At 36.8% G+C, this 15,293-nt stretch overlaps 1 protein-coding gene across 4 annotated transcripts in view; it reads left to right on the forward strand.

Moving 5' to 3' along the window:
* CIT (citron rho-interacting serine/threonine kinase) overlaps positions 1-15,293 on the forward strand; it is a 74,694-nt gene that overhangs the window by 25,022 nt on the left and 34,379 nt on the right. For all 4 annotated transcript variants that reach the window (XM_030024246.2, XM_030024244.2, XM_041125831.1 and 1 more), the window contains exons 13-21: positions 984-1,103; positions 4,669-4,839; positions 5,109-5,168; positions 5,732-5,785; positions 6,954-7,094; positions 7,469-7,594; positions 10,547-10,642; positions 12,397-12,513; positions 12,953-13,062. In XM_030024246.2, coding sequence (XP_029880106.1) covers positions 984-1,103; positions 4,669-4,839; positions 5,109-5,168; positions 5,732-5,785; positions 6,954-7,094; positions 7,469-7,594; positions 10,547-10,642; positions 12,397-12,513; positions 12,953-13,062 — 995 coding nt within the window. The remainder of the gene's footprint in view (positions 1-983; positions 1,104-4,668; positions 4,840-5,108; positions 5,169-5,731; positions 5,786-6,953; positions 7,095-7,468; positions 7,595-10,546; positions 10,643-12,396; positions 12,514-12,952; positions 13,063-15,293) is intronic.

The following is a 15,293-nucleotide window of genomic DNA, read 5'->3' on the forward strand; positions in this document are numbered from 1 at the left end:
AATAAGAGGATTAGGAAACAATGGTGTTGCCTCCATCTGTGGTATTCTGAGTTCAGACTGATCCAGTTCCCCAGCATAATGTCAGGGATGATGCTAGGACAGATGCTATTTTTCAGGTAGAATATAAAAATGAGGCCGTAAAACCATGTCTTCAAAGATCATTTGGCATTTTTCATGGGAGCTGGAATGTATGCCCAGTTGTCCTGGCAAGATTCCAGTGAGAATATTTTCATTCTAGTTAATAGTCTCTGTATTTTCAGTTGGATATAATAGTCTGTTTCCTCTCTTGTACCAGGAAAAAAAAAATCCAGATAATACTCTGTTTCAGAGAATTGAAAAGCATTTCTGATGGGTTTGTTTGTTGGGAAGCATATCTTAAAATGGGGCTGAGTGATTTTCCTATACCAAATGCTACTAGGTAAATAAATAAAATTCAGTTTGTATCTTTCTGTTGAAGAATAATACACAGTTGATAGGAGGACCACTGGTCTGTCAAAATTTGCAGGTAAGGTATGTGGTGAGATACAGAAGCAGCTCTTCTGTTCTTTGTAGAAGTTTCATGATGATTAAAGGATTTAACTCACTTAACAGCAACAAGAAAAATGAATAAGCTTGTTAGTAACATGAAGTTGAAGGATTGTATCTAGGTTGTGAATTAATAGTGCTAGATAAAATATACATAAATGCTGTCAATAATGGATGCCCTTTGTGATCTCTGCTTGGTTTTTGTCTCTAAACCTAATGTGAGGAAGTAGAAATTTGAACTAAGATTTAAGTGTAGTAAACAGTGTTTGTAAAATGGGCTGCTTCTATCCAGATAGAAGCAGCACTGGCCATGAATTTCTTTAGGGTTCCATCATTGGTGCCTCAATTTTTTTTGATGCCTCACTGCAGTCAAGGAGGCATTTGTATAGCTAAAGATCTTTATTATACAGCCATCTGAAAAACCAAAGACTATGTATTGAACATTTTGCTTTCTGCAGAGCTTAAAGCGAAGCCTGGAGCAGGCACGGATGGAGGTGTCTCAGGAAGATGATAAGGCACTACAGCTACTTCATGATATCAGAGAGCAAAGCAGAAAACTGCAAGAGATCAAAGAACAGGTATACCTGCTTCTTCGGGGAGCAGAGTGGCTATCTACAAATAGATATTCTTGGCATATTCTAGCTGTGTTGCCCGAATTACATTTTATGTTGGTAGGCTGTGATGACTCCCAATCTGTGTGTTTTCACATGGTTTCTTAAACAAAATGGTAAGCAACAAAATTACACTTTTGTGTGTATTGCAAGTAAGCACAAACTCAAAACTTCCAAGTTTTTCTTTTCCTAGTTCTGAAAGTACTTTGTCTATAAAACCAGCTTAGGAGAAAATTGCAATGCTTCAGTAATATGCTGCATTAGAAATGAACTATCCATTTTAAATGGTCAAGCTGTACAAATTTCACAACAAGTTAATGAATCTTCACCTGAAAGAGAACTGAGCTAGCCTTCATTTTGTGTTGTTTTTTTTTTCTTCTTTCTTATCTGACTATTTTAAACGCTTAATAGTCTTTCAAAATAGAATCTGTTGCCTAACTGTTCTTTTCCTAATTTAATCTATTTGCAAAGTAGATGTTCATAATTTTTTTCCACTAGAAGAATGTTGAAAATTCATTAATCCATACAATTGTTCATAAGGAAAAAAATGTCAAAATTAAATGAAAATATGGTGACAATTGTGGACATTTTTAGGACTTAAAATGGTCTACAAGACAGAACCCATTCAGTTTTATGAATTAATAGCAACATATTGTGTTAAGAAAAAGAAATTGAAATTTGCTATGACATTCAAACAATTCTTTGCAATTTTCTGTTGTTTTTCATCTTCAAAGCACTTTACAAACATTAATTGACTAATTCTGTAGCGTTTGAGACAAGGAGGCCCAGAAACCTTGGTAATAAATCTCCAGACATGAGCAGCTCTTACATAAAAAGTAATGAAATGCAAAAACAACCCTCGGGATGTAGCAGGCCTCCATAGACTTCTACAGCTTTCTTCTGGATGGTTGTTTTATGTAATACAGGGGTTCTAAAGCTCATTACTCTGTGTTCTGGTGCTTTGTTAGCAAAGTTGTTTTAAATACTGAAATGTGGAACATTTTGGGTGGTGATAAATATCAATAGATTCTTAGGCAGTATCTATGCATGCAACGGAGGAAAAATAATGCAAGTAATTTTTAATAAAATATTTTGTCCTAGAATCTCTTAATTTGGCTTGTGAAGATTCATGGTGACATGAAAATGCTGCTTAGGTCAACAAATGAATCTGTAATGTCCTGCAGACTTTCACATCTGAGGTGGTCTTCTGAGCTACCTGAAACCTATGTGCAAGAACACTGCAACAAAATATGCAGAGATGTTTTTGCTGACTCATACCAGCAGGTGGACCTTAGCCATTAAAGACTTGGATCATTATTTTTAAGTCAGAGGGAACTGGGAGGTGAGATGGAAGAGCCCCTTAGAGTTTTGCTGTTGAAAACCTGAAGCTTGATAGGAACAAGTGAAATTGACAGCAAATCAGAATCTTCAAAATCCAATAATTAGGCATTTGGTATTTTCAGGGCAAGACTGTAGGTTCAACTTAACCCCAGGTACTTGGAATAGAAGAGTTTGGTGGGTTTGTGGTTGTTTGTTTGTTTGGGGTGTGTGCTTGTTGGGGTTTTTTTTGGTTTTTTTTGTTTTGGTTTTTTTTGTTTTTTTAAATAAACCCGTGTTCTGGTCGTTACTTGATGGAGACCCATATGAATGGATGAACTTGCAACAAATCAGAATCTATATTTTTTGAAAGGCCCACTCATTTGTATGTAGCTACCCTGATATGATTTGCTTCAGGTATATGCCCTGAGCTTTGCCTGACCATTAATACGCGCTTAAGTACATTTTGATAGTTTTTAAACTATGAGCAGTGCATATGCAAGAGGTATTGTTCTGTGTCGCCTTGAGTGATGTGGCCTATTCCTCTGACCTGACCATGAGATTTATTCAAAGATAGTCTTGAAAACGTGAAGAAACAAGAAAAACTGAAATATTACTAATTGCTTCCTCTTCTTCCTTTTCTCCCTCCCTGTTCTCCTCCCTTCCTAAACACTCATTTTCACAGTGGCAACTGTAGTCATACCTGTAATTCTTTGGTCAAGTGTTTGCTTATATAAAAGCTGAGTATTTTAGAAAGTCTTAACAAATTATGATTTCTGAGCAGAACATGTATTCCTTCAAACCATTCTGCCTTTTTTATTCACAAATGTATTTGTATGAAATGAATATTTGAGTTAACGTATGCTCAGTTATTATAAAAAGGCTCTAATTCTTTCCAGCAAGAAAGTAAGATCATCCATGGAAGGACTAACAGGCAAGACTAGGTCCCCCGTCTGCCTTACAAACTGAAGAACCAATCTGGAGATTACAAACCAAAGAGCCATTCTGCCATGCTCCTCGTAATGGATAGTAAAGCAATCTGTTAAAGGCCCAGCTTCTTTAAATATCTGCATAAGCTCTCAATGTTGCTAGAGAATCACATGCTGACATTAGGGTCAGTGTTCATGCAATCACTTGTCTAACTAAAGACAGCTGGCTGTCTGGAAGGAGTGATGACAAACCTGATTTTGTCATGAGACAGTTACTCTTTTAAATATGGAGGTAGTCAGGCGTATTGTAAGATATTAAAATGGAAAGAAAGAGACTCCCCCACTGTCAGTCCTTCATAATCTTTTTTCCTAGCTCTTGATGTGCATGTTTTCTACTTGTTCTTAGCTTCATAAAAAGTACTTTGGTTTTGTTTTTTGTTTGGGTTTTTGTTGTTGTTTAGAGTAATTTTATAAAATGTATACTTACGGGACTTAGTAAATGCTAAATAAGCATAATCAAATTCTTTTTTTCCAGTGAAGGTACGAGAAGCAATCTCACAAGCTAGTCTCAGTTTGAGTACCCAGTCTCATTGAGATAGTCAATTCAAATGTTCTTTTCTTCTCCGACCTTCCCCATCCAAATACCGTGTAGTGTCCTGCACGGGGAATCGTTATTTCTGCCTATATAGGCAAATATCTTCTATGGGCAATGTGATTTTTAGGCAGTTTTTCTAAGTTAATGTTTGATTTTAGGTTGTCTCCTATATGGAGCAATATGATACTTTAACTCTGTCAAGAGAAAATAACTGACAGCTAGAAGCCACAGTATGCTACCCCTCTGCTTCTCCTTCTTTCCTTTTACCCAAGCAGTGCAGATCTGTGGTAATTGTCATGTTATCAGGGATGCATGTTGAGGGAGCATCTTGGCATTTAGTAGAGACATCAACTCAAAGGCACGTTTCTGTTTCCGAAGTTAGAAATGTAAATGTGTTTATCATTTGTATGTAGATGTTTGTATGTGTTTCTGCAGTGAAGCCACTCTCAAAAGGTCAGTGTTTTGACTTTATAAGGTATTGACTTGAAAATGGCAAGACTTAAACCAGAACACCATAGATATGTTATTTTATTTAGCTCTTATTGTTTTATTTTGTACTTTACTTCTCTTCCACGTATTTTTAAATGCACCTCTTGCCTGCAATCAATATTCTGGGATCTGCTGCTCCACATATTTCCCCTGTTGCCTCTAAAATGTAATACCTTTTCCTTCCCTTCCACCACAACTACAGGAATATCAAGCTCAAGTAGAAGAAATGAGGTTGATGATGAATCAATTAGAAGAGGATCTTATTTCAGCTCGCAGGCGTAGTGATCTTTATGAATCGGAGTTGAGAGAGTCCCGGCTGGCAGCTGAAGAATTCAAACGTAAAGCTACTGAATGTCACAACAAATTGCAAAAGGTAGTTTAGGCTTCATGGGGGAGGGGGCTGATGCTCGCTTGAATTTCTAGTTCTGTTTTAGACACACGCAAAAGTTGTGTGTATGTGTGTCCCCTAAAGATTAGCATAGTTTGTACAACGAATACAAAATGTCTTTCAATTGTACGCTTGAAATAATGTAACTTATACTTTGTGTAAATGCTTGTGTTTTAATTGCATTAGTTGATGACTGGATAGAAGACCACTGTACTACAACTTTTCCTGAGACTTTTATATATTTTATATTTAAGTTACAGGTTAAAGATCAAGGAAAAAATGAAGCAGGAGAGTTGTATTCCAAATTGGAGAAGGTATGCTACTTTAGTGTCCTGGAGTTTGCTTCCTGAGTCTTTCATATTATGCACAAAAACCAACAGTGTCTTTGGCTGGTCAATGGCATGCACAGCCTCACATCTCTCCCTATTTTTTAAATTTATTTTTTTTTTAAAATCTTTTTCTTGGTGTGATTCACTGTTCTTTCTGATTTGATATAAAGCTGTGTCTGGGTATCCTGTTCTTAATGGATGTGTTCAGAAGCTAGGCAAAGACAAGCCATTATGTGTAATCTGAGTTTGGAGTTAGGTTAGTGATACATAAGGGTTTTCTTTATAAATAAAGAATAACAAATGAAAAATAAAAAGAATTCTGAGTATTCTCACACTGAACAATCTACTTGGTGACCAAAATATGAAATCAAGAAGTTAGTAAAATGGGAGTAGGTTTGCCAAGGAGCATTTTGGTGTGTTGGAATTTACAGGGAGAAACAAAGAGTTTTGGCAAGTGAATTAAAATAAATACAGTATCATAAGCAGAGAGCATTTTTTCCTTTTTGGTTTTATGACACTCTTTCCCCCATCTTTTTATTTAACTGTAGATCAATACAGAGCAGCAGGCCAAAATCCAGGAGTTGCAGGAAAAGCTGACAAAGGTAATGTCTGGGTGGTCAAAGTGAATTTTCCACAAGATTTTCCAGTGAAACCTTAATGCAGAGGAGGGATGCACTTTGTTTTATCCTCAAAAATAGAATTAGTCATAGCATGGGGGATGATAAGGAAAAGGGGGTGGGAACTGGTATCTGAAATCATTGGTGTTCTCAATATGCTTTTGGCTCTTGAGACATGTCAGCAGTGTTTATTTTTACAAATGAAGCTGAGTCAGAACTGGAGTAGTGTAGAGAAATTCTAATTTAAAAGGCCAGTTTGGGTATGCTGTATGCAGTGCATTGGTCCCTTGCTTCTGAAGACAGGATTCAGATGTTTTTAGTTCACTAGTGAAATACATGTTGGACTTGGTTTAGTCTCCCAGTATACTCTGTTTTAATTACAAAAATCACTTTCCAATTCAGTTATTCACAGTAAAAATGTTGAATGATAAGGATTCACAACAGAATTAAAATACCTTAGCAATGTAAGCTGAAGGAAGTACATAATACCTAATGTTTGCAGTTGTGATCAGTCACTTAAGAAGGTGCTATAAGAACAGTAGAACTTCTCTTATTGGGATCTTTCAGCAGAAAAGAAAGTGGTTGTCGTCATAATCCACTGAGAGAGCTTTTCAAAGTTGGCACCTGCCAAGAGAGGGCTTTTTCAAGGGTTAGTGTTTTAGAATATGAATAGGAGGCCAAAACTATGTAGAAATAGCTCTTCTAATATTTCAAAATAGTCATGTTTTAATCCCCCCTCCCCTTTTCTCCTTTCATTAATTCTAAGGAATTATCTGTAGGCCAACAAGTTATTCTCCTAGTGCTTTAGTAAGAGTATTTTGTGGGTTCTTTCGAAGAACTTGAGCTGAACTTGGGGGTAGGCTTTACTTTCAGTACACAGAGACAATTAGAAACTTGCAGTACAGCAAGACAAACATGTAGATCTCCTGGATTTACATTTTTTTGTGAAACAGAAAAGAATTATGTAACAGAAGTTAGAATTTGAGTTCCTGCACATGGTTGTAGGTCTTAATTTTAGACTGCTAGGCCAAAGTTCTGTAGCAATTTTGTTCAGAATGTTGACCATCTCGAATTTACGAACTTTTCACATACCAAGGTTTTTTTGTGTGTGTTTTTCTTCTATTACCTGCCCCCCCTGCCTTTGGACCTTTAGGCTGTGAAAGCTAGCTCAGAAGCAACTGAACTTCTTCAGAATATCCGTCAAGCAAAGGAGAGAGCTGAGAAGGAGCTAGAGAAACTGCAGAATCGGGAAGATTCTAATGAAAGCATGAAGAAGAAATTGCTTGAAGCGGAGGTGAGTGGAGAATGTCTCATCTGGAGTAAATTAGTTATTGGGATGTGTCTCAGTTTAGGAACCCTCATCTGGGCGACTGTGAACAGCCTGTATTCCTGCCGTAACTATTCATGGGAAAATGATGTTACACGTTAATCCATTTTTAATTAAAAAGCATATATTTATTTGAAGAAAACTGAGAGGCTTTTTATTTTCAGTGAGGAGTCAATAAAGACATTTGGTTTGCATAAGGGATTTGAGGCATGATGAGGATTTCAAATATAAAAGACAACCATATATTGACTGCTTCAGCTGACTTTTTCTAGAAACTACTCATTGCTTTGTGACAATGCAGAGTTGGTTAGCCTAAATGGCAGTTAATAATTGCTCTACAGGAACGGCGCCATTCTCTGGAGAATCAAGTGAAGCGGTTAGAGACTGTGGAACGAAGAGAAAACCGTCTAAAGGAAGATATTCAAACTAAATCTCAACAGATTCAACAGATGGCAGAAAAAATTCTGGTGAGCAGAGGTGAAAATGAAAAATAAAGGGTAAGAGTTTGTAAGAAAGGGGTAGGAAAGGAACAGAAGACATAGAATTGCATTGAATAAGGTGGAAATTGTTGAGTAAAGGGATTTGTTTCTTGTGCCAGTCATAGTGGAAAAGCTTAAGCACCCAAATTCTGTTTGCACCTTTAGTTACAAACTCACCCCTATACATTTAGTCTTTAATACTGCTTTAAAATTCTAGTTATCTCAGTGGGAGCACTTTTAAGTCAACTTAGTAATATTTAAATTAATTACCTAATGATTGTTTCAGAAATAAAACATTCTCAGGACAGGATACTGCAGCAATAAAAACATTGATATCTAGCTTTTAAACTAAATTGCAAAGGAATTTAGAGGTCAGATCTACTTCAAATGCTTGCATTTTGAAGCAGAGAGAAATTAGTCATCTAAACTGTTTGTCTCCAAAGATAATATTTGTCAGGAATCCATTTTCACCCACATACCTTCTCTGTTGGCAATTTCTCTCCTTGTTAAACCTATTAAATCTTTACAGCAAGTTGGTATGTCTACAGTGAACCAAGCAGAGGGTGTTTCTAATACTTTTACTTCCTGGGACAGGAAGCATAATTTTATAGTGGAATAATGAAATTAATTTTGTGTTTCTCATGAGTTCTCTTTCTGTGTTGCCAATATGACAAGGAAAAAAAGATTACATTTTATTGGTAGCAATCTTGAGCATAGACACACCCGAGGAAGGCCAAATGGAAATGTACAAATAACAGTATTTGGAGTCAGCAGATGACCCATACTTGTTCTGGGTAATAGCTGCATATGTAGACTTTAGCATCAGAATGCCTGAGCGCTCTCAAGAAAAGGTAGAATCTGGTCTTTAGTAGTGCTCTTTCTTTCAAATTGTTTTGAAAACCTGAGTGCATGGGAAGTGGGAGACTATGGTTTTTGCTGGGCACAGAGCCAACCTTATGTTTAGAAATAGTGTAAAACTTCAAATTGTTTCGTATGCCTCTTGTGTATATCTGGGGATTGTTCATTGGTTTTGATTACGTTCTCTGTGGAGGGAAAACTGGAAGGGAAGGCAGAAATACCAACTAATTGTTTTATACCATGGGATGTGTTTAGCTCTTCTTATAGATAGTTTCCATGTAGTTCTGACAGAATGTTGGAGACACACGAAAGTAACTTTATAAAATAAGTCAAACAGGCATTGAAGAAATAATCCTACAGAGTCTTTCCTAGTCCCTTGCAGGTCTGATCTGGGAGCATGGGGTAAAGTTTTCTTTTTTCTTTACTTCTACCCTGTTCCTTCCCTCAAGTTGATCTCTTCAAACACTTTTTGACTTTTCCTGGTTCAGAAAGTATAGAAAGGTAGGAAGAGAGCTGAAGATACAGAATTGCATAGAATAAGGTGGAAATTGTTGAATAACGGCATTAGTTTCATGTACACTCATCTAGCAGTACCTGAGAAGTACCTGCTGATCTGCCTGTAGAGAATTGAATAAGAAGTAGTAAGAAACAAGTTAGAGAAGATACTTACTACTGCTTGAAAGTGTAGATCATTGCTATGAAGCTAATAACAAAGTTAGCACTACATAGAGGATAGTAAGCGATAACTGGAATGGTAAGAGATTACCTTTTTAAGCCCACACTGGCTGTTAAGTGCCACTGCAGAAACTGGTGAAGCTTCTGCTACAATATGAGCAGTCTGATGCTGAGAGCTTTGAAGCTGCTGCTGATCTGGTTGTCTGATTCTCTGCCAGGACCCGAAACGTGTGGGCTTCTGGGGGAGGTGAGTTGTCCCTCTTGTTGCTGGGAGACATATTTCAATTGCAAAAAGCAGCAATCTCCATTCCTTGCAGAAGTGTCGGGTACTAGGCACTGTAGATGACCTACTTTTGGTGAACCTCCTCTTTGATTCTCACTTCTGGAAAAAGAGGTCTATCGCAATTACTGGAGCAAAAAGTCTTTGTATGTTTTCAAGATGAGGAAGATCAGAAAAGAAAATATGAGAAGAGCTAAAACAGAAATATCGGGAAATTTTTCTGTGCTATGCAGTAATGAAGGCAGACAGGAGACCTGGATGCATCCCAAAACCTGAACTTGTCTATGCAAGAGTCGACCCAGTAGTAGTGAATGACAGACCTGGATCTGCCTCTTGTTCTAAGGAAACTGTTGGAATCGCAAATATGACAATGAATGAGCATAAAGTTCTAAGCTCAACTCTTGCAAGGTGTCCTGTTGAAAGGTGATTATAGATATAACCTGAATAATATAGTCAGACAGCAGAAATAGCTAACTTCTGAGATAAAAAAATCATTTAAGTCCTTACTGTGCATGGCTCAAACTATCTGATGTGAAGATGTTAAAAATATTCTGGTATGTTCTACCATATATGTTGCATCCTGCACTTTTCATTTTCTAAGCAATTTATAAATAGTTATTCTGACAACATCTGTCTGAGGAATATAGCAAAGTAAATACTATTCCCACTCTATGAATGTAGAATGAAAAGCATAGACAGCAGTGCCCCATTATTGAGGTCTTCTGTGAGAAAACAAGTGAGACACCTTGTTAAAAATAGATCTGAACTTCCTGTGATGCCACTGCAGCTATAAAGTGTCTATAACTGCTTGTTTTCACAAAACATCCTTGGCCCATCTTTGGGAATGTTTTACTGGGAAATGGAGATTCTTACCGTAGAAGTAGAAATCTTTGTCTTTAGCGGTATATCTGCTCTACAGTAGATGGGTCAGCAGCAATATGCAAAGCTTAAAACTGATTACGTGCAGCTCTCATAATGGTTTTTTACTATGACAGCCCTGGTTTTGGGATTTTTATGGTGTGAAGCCTTAAAAAAGAGAATGAATAGAATGTTTTATACATGTGTAATGCATACACGCAGCGCTTACTATTTCTTTGTGTCTGAATATGAATCTCTGCTGCTTTTAGGAGCTGGAAGAAAAGCATCGTGAGGCTCAGATTGCAGCACAACATCTGGAGCTGCAGCTGAAACAGAAGGAACAATTCTATGAGGAAAAACTCAAAGTAAAAATATCTTCTTATCATCTTCCTACAAGCTTTTGTGGATAGAATGAGTTCAGGGAAAAAACAGTTGCCTTTAGGCTCCAATTGATTTGTCTTATAAGTTGCCTTCTTGCTTACCACTACTGAAATGTTCAGAGAGCTTAGTGGAATCTGAAGAAGTTTTTCTTCTAGTCCGTGCCATTGTACCTTATCTGTCTTTAGCACTGCATTAAAACAGGTGGCATTTGAAGTCAGAACTATAGGAAGGCAGTTGTTGATTGTAATTTGACTATTGCTGACTCAATAATACTTACTTAATGCTATTGGAGCTCACATCCTGAAAAAGCTTTCAGTTCCTACTGGTGATTTTCTATGAGTATTCACATAGCCTACCTGCAAGTTTTAAATTCAGCAAATACTAGAGCGTTTCTGAAATTCCATCTTCTTGGAGCTGTAACATCTGCCAAGAAGCCACAGAAACCACCCACTTTGTTTTTGTCTTTTCCAGGGTAGCATAAGACTTTAACAAACAGTTAGAAATAGAATCATAGACACCATCTAAAATTAGGAAAAACAAATTGGGAAATAGGAGTGTGTGCACTGGCTGAGGATTTTTCTAAAGAACCTGCAGTACGTCAGCCAGTAAATGCCTTTTGTAAGAATCTTTATTTCTACTAAGCATAATCTGTTTTCAGCAATCTTTATCTAGTACGTTTACCTAGGACTTTAATTCTACATTTCAGCTTAAATGTGAGAGGATGTAGTATTTAAGAGGAGAGAAGAAATTTCTATGGGAGAAATATAGAGGAAAAAAGAGAAGTAAGAAGGTTTCCTGGCAGACCAGAGCATGTGGTAATCAGTAATGAGAGGAGAGTGATAGAAAGCAGGAAAATCAGAGGTAGATGTTGGGAAAGGCAAAGTGGTGACATAAGAACTGGAAAAGTGGATAGGGATTGGAAAAAGAATTAAAAGGAAGAGAGCCAATGTATTACAGGGACATATGATATAGGATGTAATAGGAGGAATCAGGAAGCCAGGTGAAAGAAGTTCAAAGGGATGAGAGAGGACATGGGATGTTTGTAACTGGAACAGTAGAAAATATCCTGTGGTTGTCCTGACTGTGCTTTTGAAAACTTGTCTTTGAAGGAAATGACCTTCACTTTAACAACTGATTTAAAGTTCTGGACATACATAACATGTATTTTTTTTTTTTTAAAGTCACATATAGTTACTTCAGTCCTGTTCCTAATGACAGGTATTCGTGCCACAAAAAAGTCTTTTACTTAGCTGTTTCATTTGGTGTCTCCGACTTGAAGAATTCACAGGGTCTCAGTTGTCTTCTCATGCGTACTTACAGAACTTAAAAATTACTTGTGAGCCATATTAGTAGGGCAGCCAAAGGTTGTGCACTTCCTTATTTCCACTACCATATATATTGGGGTATAGAGTTTTTCTGTTTTCTCTTGCATTAGTCTGGAATAGATCTTGAACACAATTTATATGACTTAAAATAATAATTTTTAAAAATCTACAGTATCTCCGTGTCTTCATAGAATTCCATCATTAAATTCAGTCTTCGGAGATAACTGAGGGAGTGCTCTTTTTTGGAGTTTGCTCTTCCCTGGGTTTCATGCAATTGCATCTTGGCTTTAATATTGCTTGAGATATGATCAATTGCTTTAAAAATATTCTATCTATCTTGATGATTTTCTTTCTGCTTGCCCTTTGCCCAGTGAAACAGATAAAATTTAGACAAAAGAAATGTCTTCATTTAGGTGTTGGAAAATCAGATGAAGAAAGATCTTGCAGATAAGGAAGCACTTGAGAATATGCTCAGAAGACATGAAGAAGAAGCACGTGAGAAATGTAAAGTCCTGGCTGAACAGAAGGCGGTATGTATAGCTGAATTGGAAATCAAAGCGTTTTAAGAGTAGCTTTCTGAGACTGATTTCAAGCAAGATAATCTTGTTTGAGGTTTTGTAGCGTTGCTGAGCTGTTTTGAAGGAAATCCACTGATTAATACTAATTTTAAAAGGCATGTTTTTTTAATTCAAGGTATCTTCAAGAATATTTCCTTAAAAGTAGCCACATAGCTTGTTGTGTACCCATCATTTTGTGCATTGATAATATAATGCTTGCTTTTTTCTAATATTATAGCAATAGAAAGCAGTTGTAAATAGCTCCAGTAATTGCATCTGTGATGCTCTTTTGGCCATTTAGTTGGTTTTCTTTTACTACTTTTTGTTTCTGGAAAAAGTTCAGACTTTTTTAAACATTGTTTTTATAATCATTTCTATTGTGCAGTCTCAAAGGCACATTGCTCTGTTTCAGATGATCAATGCAATGGATTCAAAGATTAGGTCACTGGAGCAGAGAATAGTGGAATTGTCTGAGGCCAATAAACTGGCAGCAAATAGCAGCCTTTTTACCCAGAGGAACATGTAAGTATAGCAACTGCTATGATACTGGTCACTACTGAACGATTCTTAGTGAGATCTGTTCTCTTAATGTAAAAGTGGTTCTTTTTTCAGGTCTGCTGTGCTCCCTGCTTGTTTTTCAGTGATGCAAAAATACTCTTGTTCTTCAAGTAGTTGTGGTTCATTGCGTATTGTGTGTTTCCTCAAACATGACTAGGAAAATTGGTTTGTATTACAATGTTTACTTTGGAGCCTTTCCTAAGGCTGGTGCTTTGTGCACGGTTACCAAACTTGTTAAATGAACACTAATAATTTTAATGTCTAAAATACCTCTGGAGAAGCATATATTCCTTTTTTGAACATACATATTGCCAATACATTTATATTTTCCTTAGTTCCTGTGACAGTTACATAATGTTGGAATTGAAAACATTGAACACCTTTCTTTCACAAACTTTCCATCCTGCCCTGATGGGTGAGAAGACAAGTAAGAAAACTAGATTTTTAAGCCAAGAGTTTTTCTGAATGTTTTTGAATTGCCAGTTGCAAGAGTGAGATATTTTGTTACTGAAATGGGCAGAAGTAATGCGAAGTAGGAGATACCCCAGCTTCACCTTCAGAATGCTGCTTCAATTCATTTTGTTTTCTTCCTAACCCAGATAGCACTTGCATATATCTCTGTTGCCTTCTTGCCTTCAGCCTCACTTGACTTCTCATCAATGACCGGTGTAATAGTCAGTTCAGTGTTTTTGGGCTGTACTGCTGGTCAAGATCTAATGTCATCTTGAATCACTGTGTAATCAGCAATTGTTCTTGTGGTGAATTCTTATTAAACACAGAGGAAATCTTCTGTGTCAAATCTTTTTGTCTGCCTGAACTTTATTTTGCTTTGGATTTTAGCTGAGATTCCTTGTCCTTATAATGATGTTTTTCCTTCATAAATGATTTAAAGGCATTCTAATTCAGGTATAGAAAAAAGCATGGATTGTTTGCTATATCCTGCAAGGTAGGGCTGAAGTAGTGTATGCTCTTACTGAGTTAAGAGATTCATCAACTTTGGCTGTCTGCAGAAAGGTTTTCAGTGTCTGTCAACTGCTGGATGCAATGTCAGGTAGTGTCTCTGTGGGAAGTGCTTGGATAGATTCACCTATAATATTGAATGGAATCAAGCAAGGATGAATTTTGGCAAAGAGCTGCTTTGTTTTTTTTCCTTTTCAGTGGTGATTATGCCTCCAGATATGTAATAGCTCCAATTTTTGTTGTATTTCAAATATCTGGCAAGTTATTTTAGCCTCAGCAGCCAAAAATATTCACAGTAATAACTGAGAATTTTAATTGTGTTGCTTTATGCTCCAGATGACCTCCAGTTAATCACCCAGGAAGTTTGTTGAGGCAGCAAAAGCCATAACTTACTTTCAGTTTGAAATAAAACAGAAGTATTGTCTCAATGTGTACCTGGGAAGCATATGCAAGGTCTAGTGTCACAGTCATTGGTGCTAAACTGAGTGTAAGAATTTAGCTGAGCTAGGTGCATCCTCTGAGAGCAGGACACTTGACTGGAGATCCATAGAGAACAAACAAACAAAAAAATAATGTTTTAACGTATGTCTTAGATTATTGAGAGACATATTGTCAGGTAACGTACTTTTGCAGGATTGGTAGCAGATAGTACAGAATTAACATTTTAAGAGAAAATTGCTTTATTATGCATGCAGATGGCTAATGAATTTGTGCTTTTGTGAATTGTGGTGGTGAAAATGTATAAATCTGTTGTTAGACTGTATTTTGAATCCAAAAAAGCTACAGCTAATCTGAGCATGCTTGAAGAGAAGAACTAGTGATTAAACCCTTCAGAGGAGAGGGGAACTCTGCTAGCTTTTGTTCCTTCAGTATCTGAGTAAACTAATGATTATCAGGTTCCTGAGAAGATAGCCCAGTAAACAGTAGGAAGTGAAAGAACACCATTTGACAGTTCTGGCTGGCAATAATCTGTAGAGGTAAATTAAAAAAAGAGAAAGGGTTGAAAGGGTGGTTTTGCATGCAATGCACAGAAATGCGAGTCAGAAAATGTAAGTTCTATTTTTAGTTTTGTTAAGTCTTCCTATTTGATCTTGGGCAACCCACATAATTTCTCTGGGATAGGATTAATAACAGCTTATCTCACAGTGAACTTCTTAAAATATTAATTCATTAATATATGTAGAGCTTTGTGAGACTTCTAAGTAGAAAGCACACTATGAGGCAGACTTTTCCAA

Source organism: Aquila chrysaetos, chromosome 9 (genome assembly GCF_900496995.4).
Source record: "Aquila chrysaetos chrysaetos chromosome 9, bAquChr1.4, whole genome shotgun sequence".
Lineage (NCBI taxonomy): Eukaryota > Metazoa > Chordata > Aves > Accipitriformes > Accipitridae > Aquila > Aquila chrysaetos.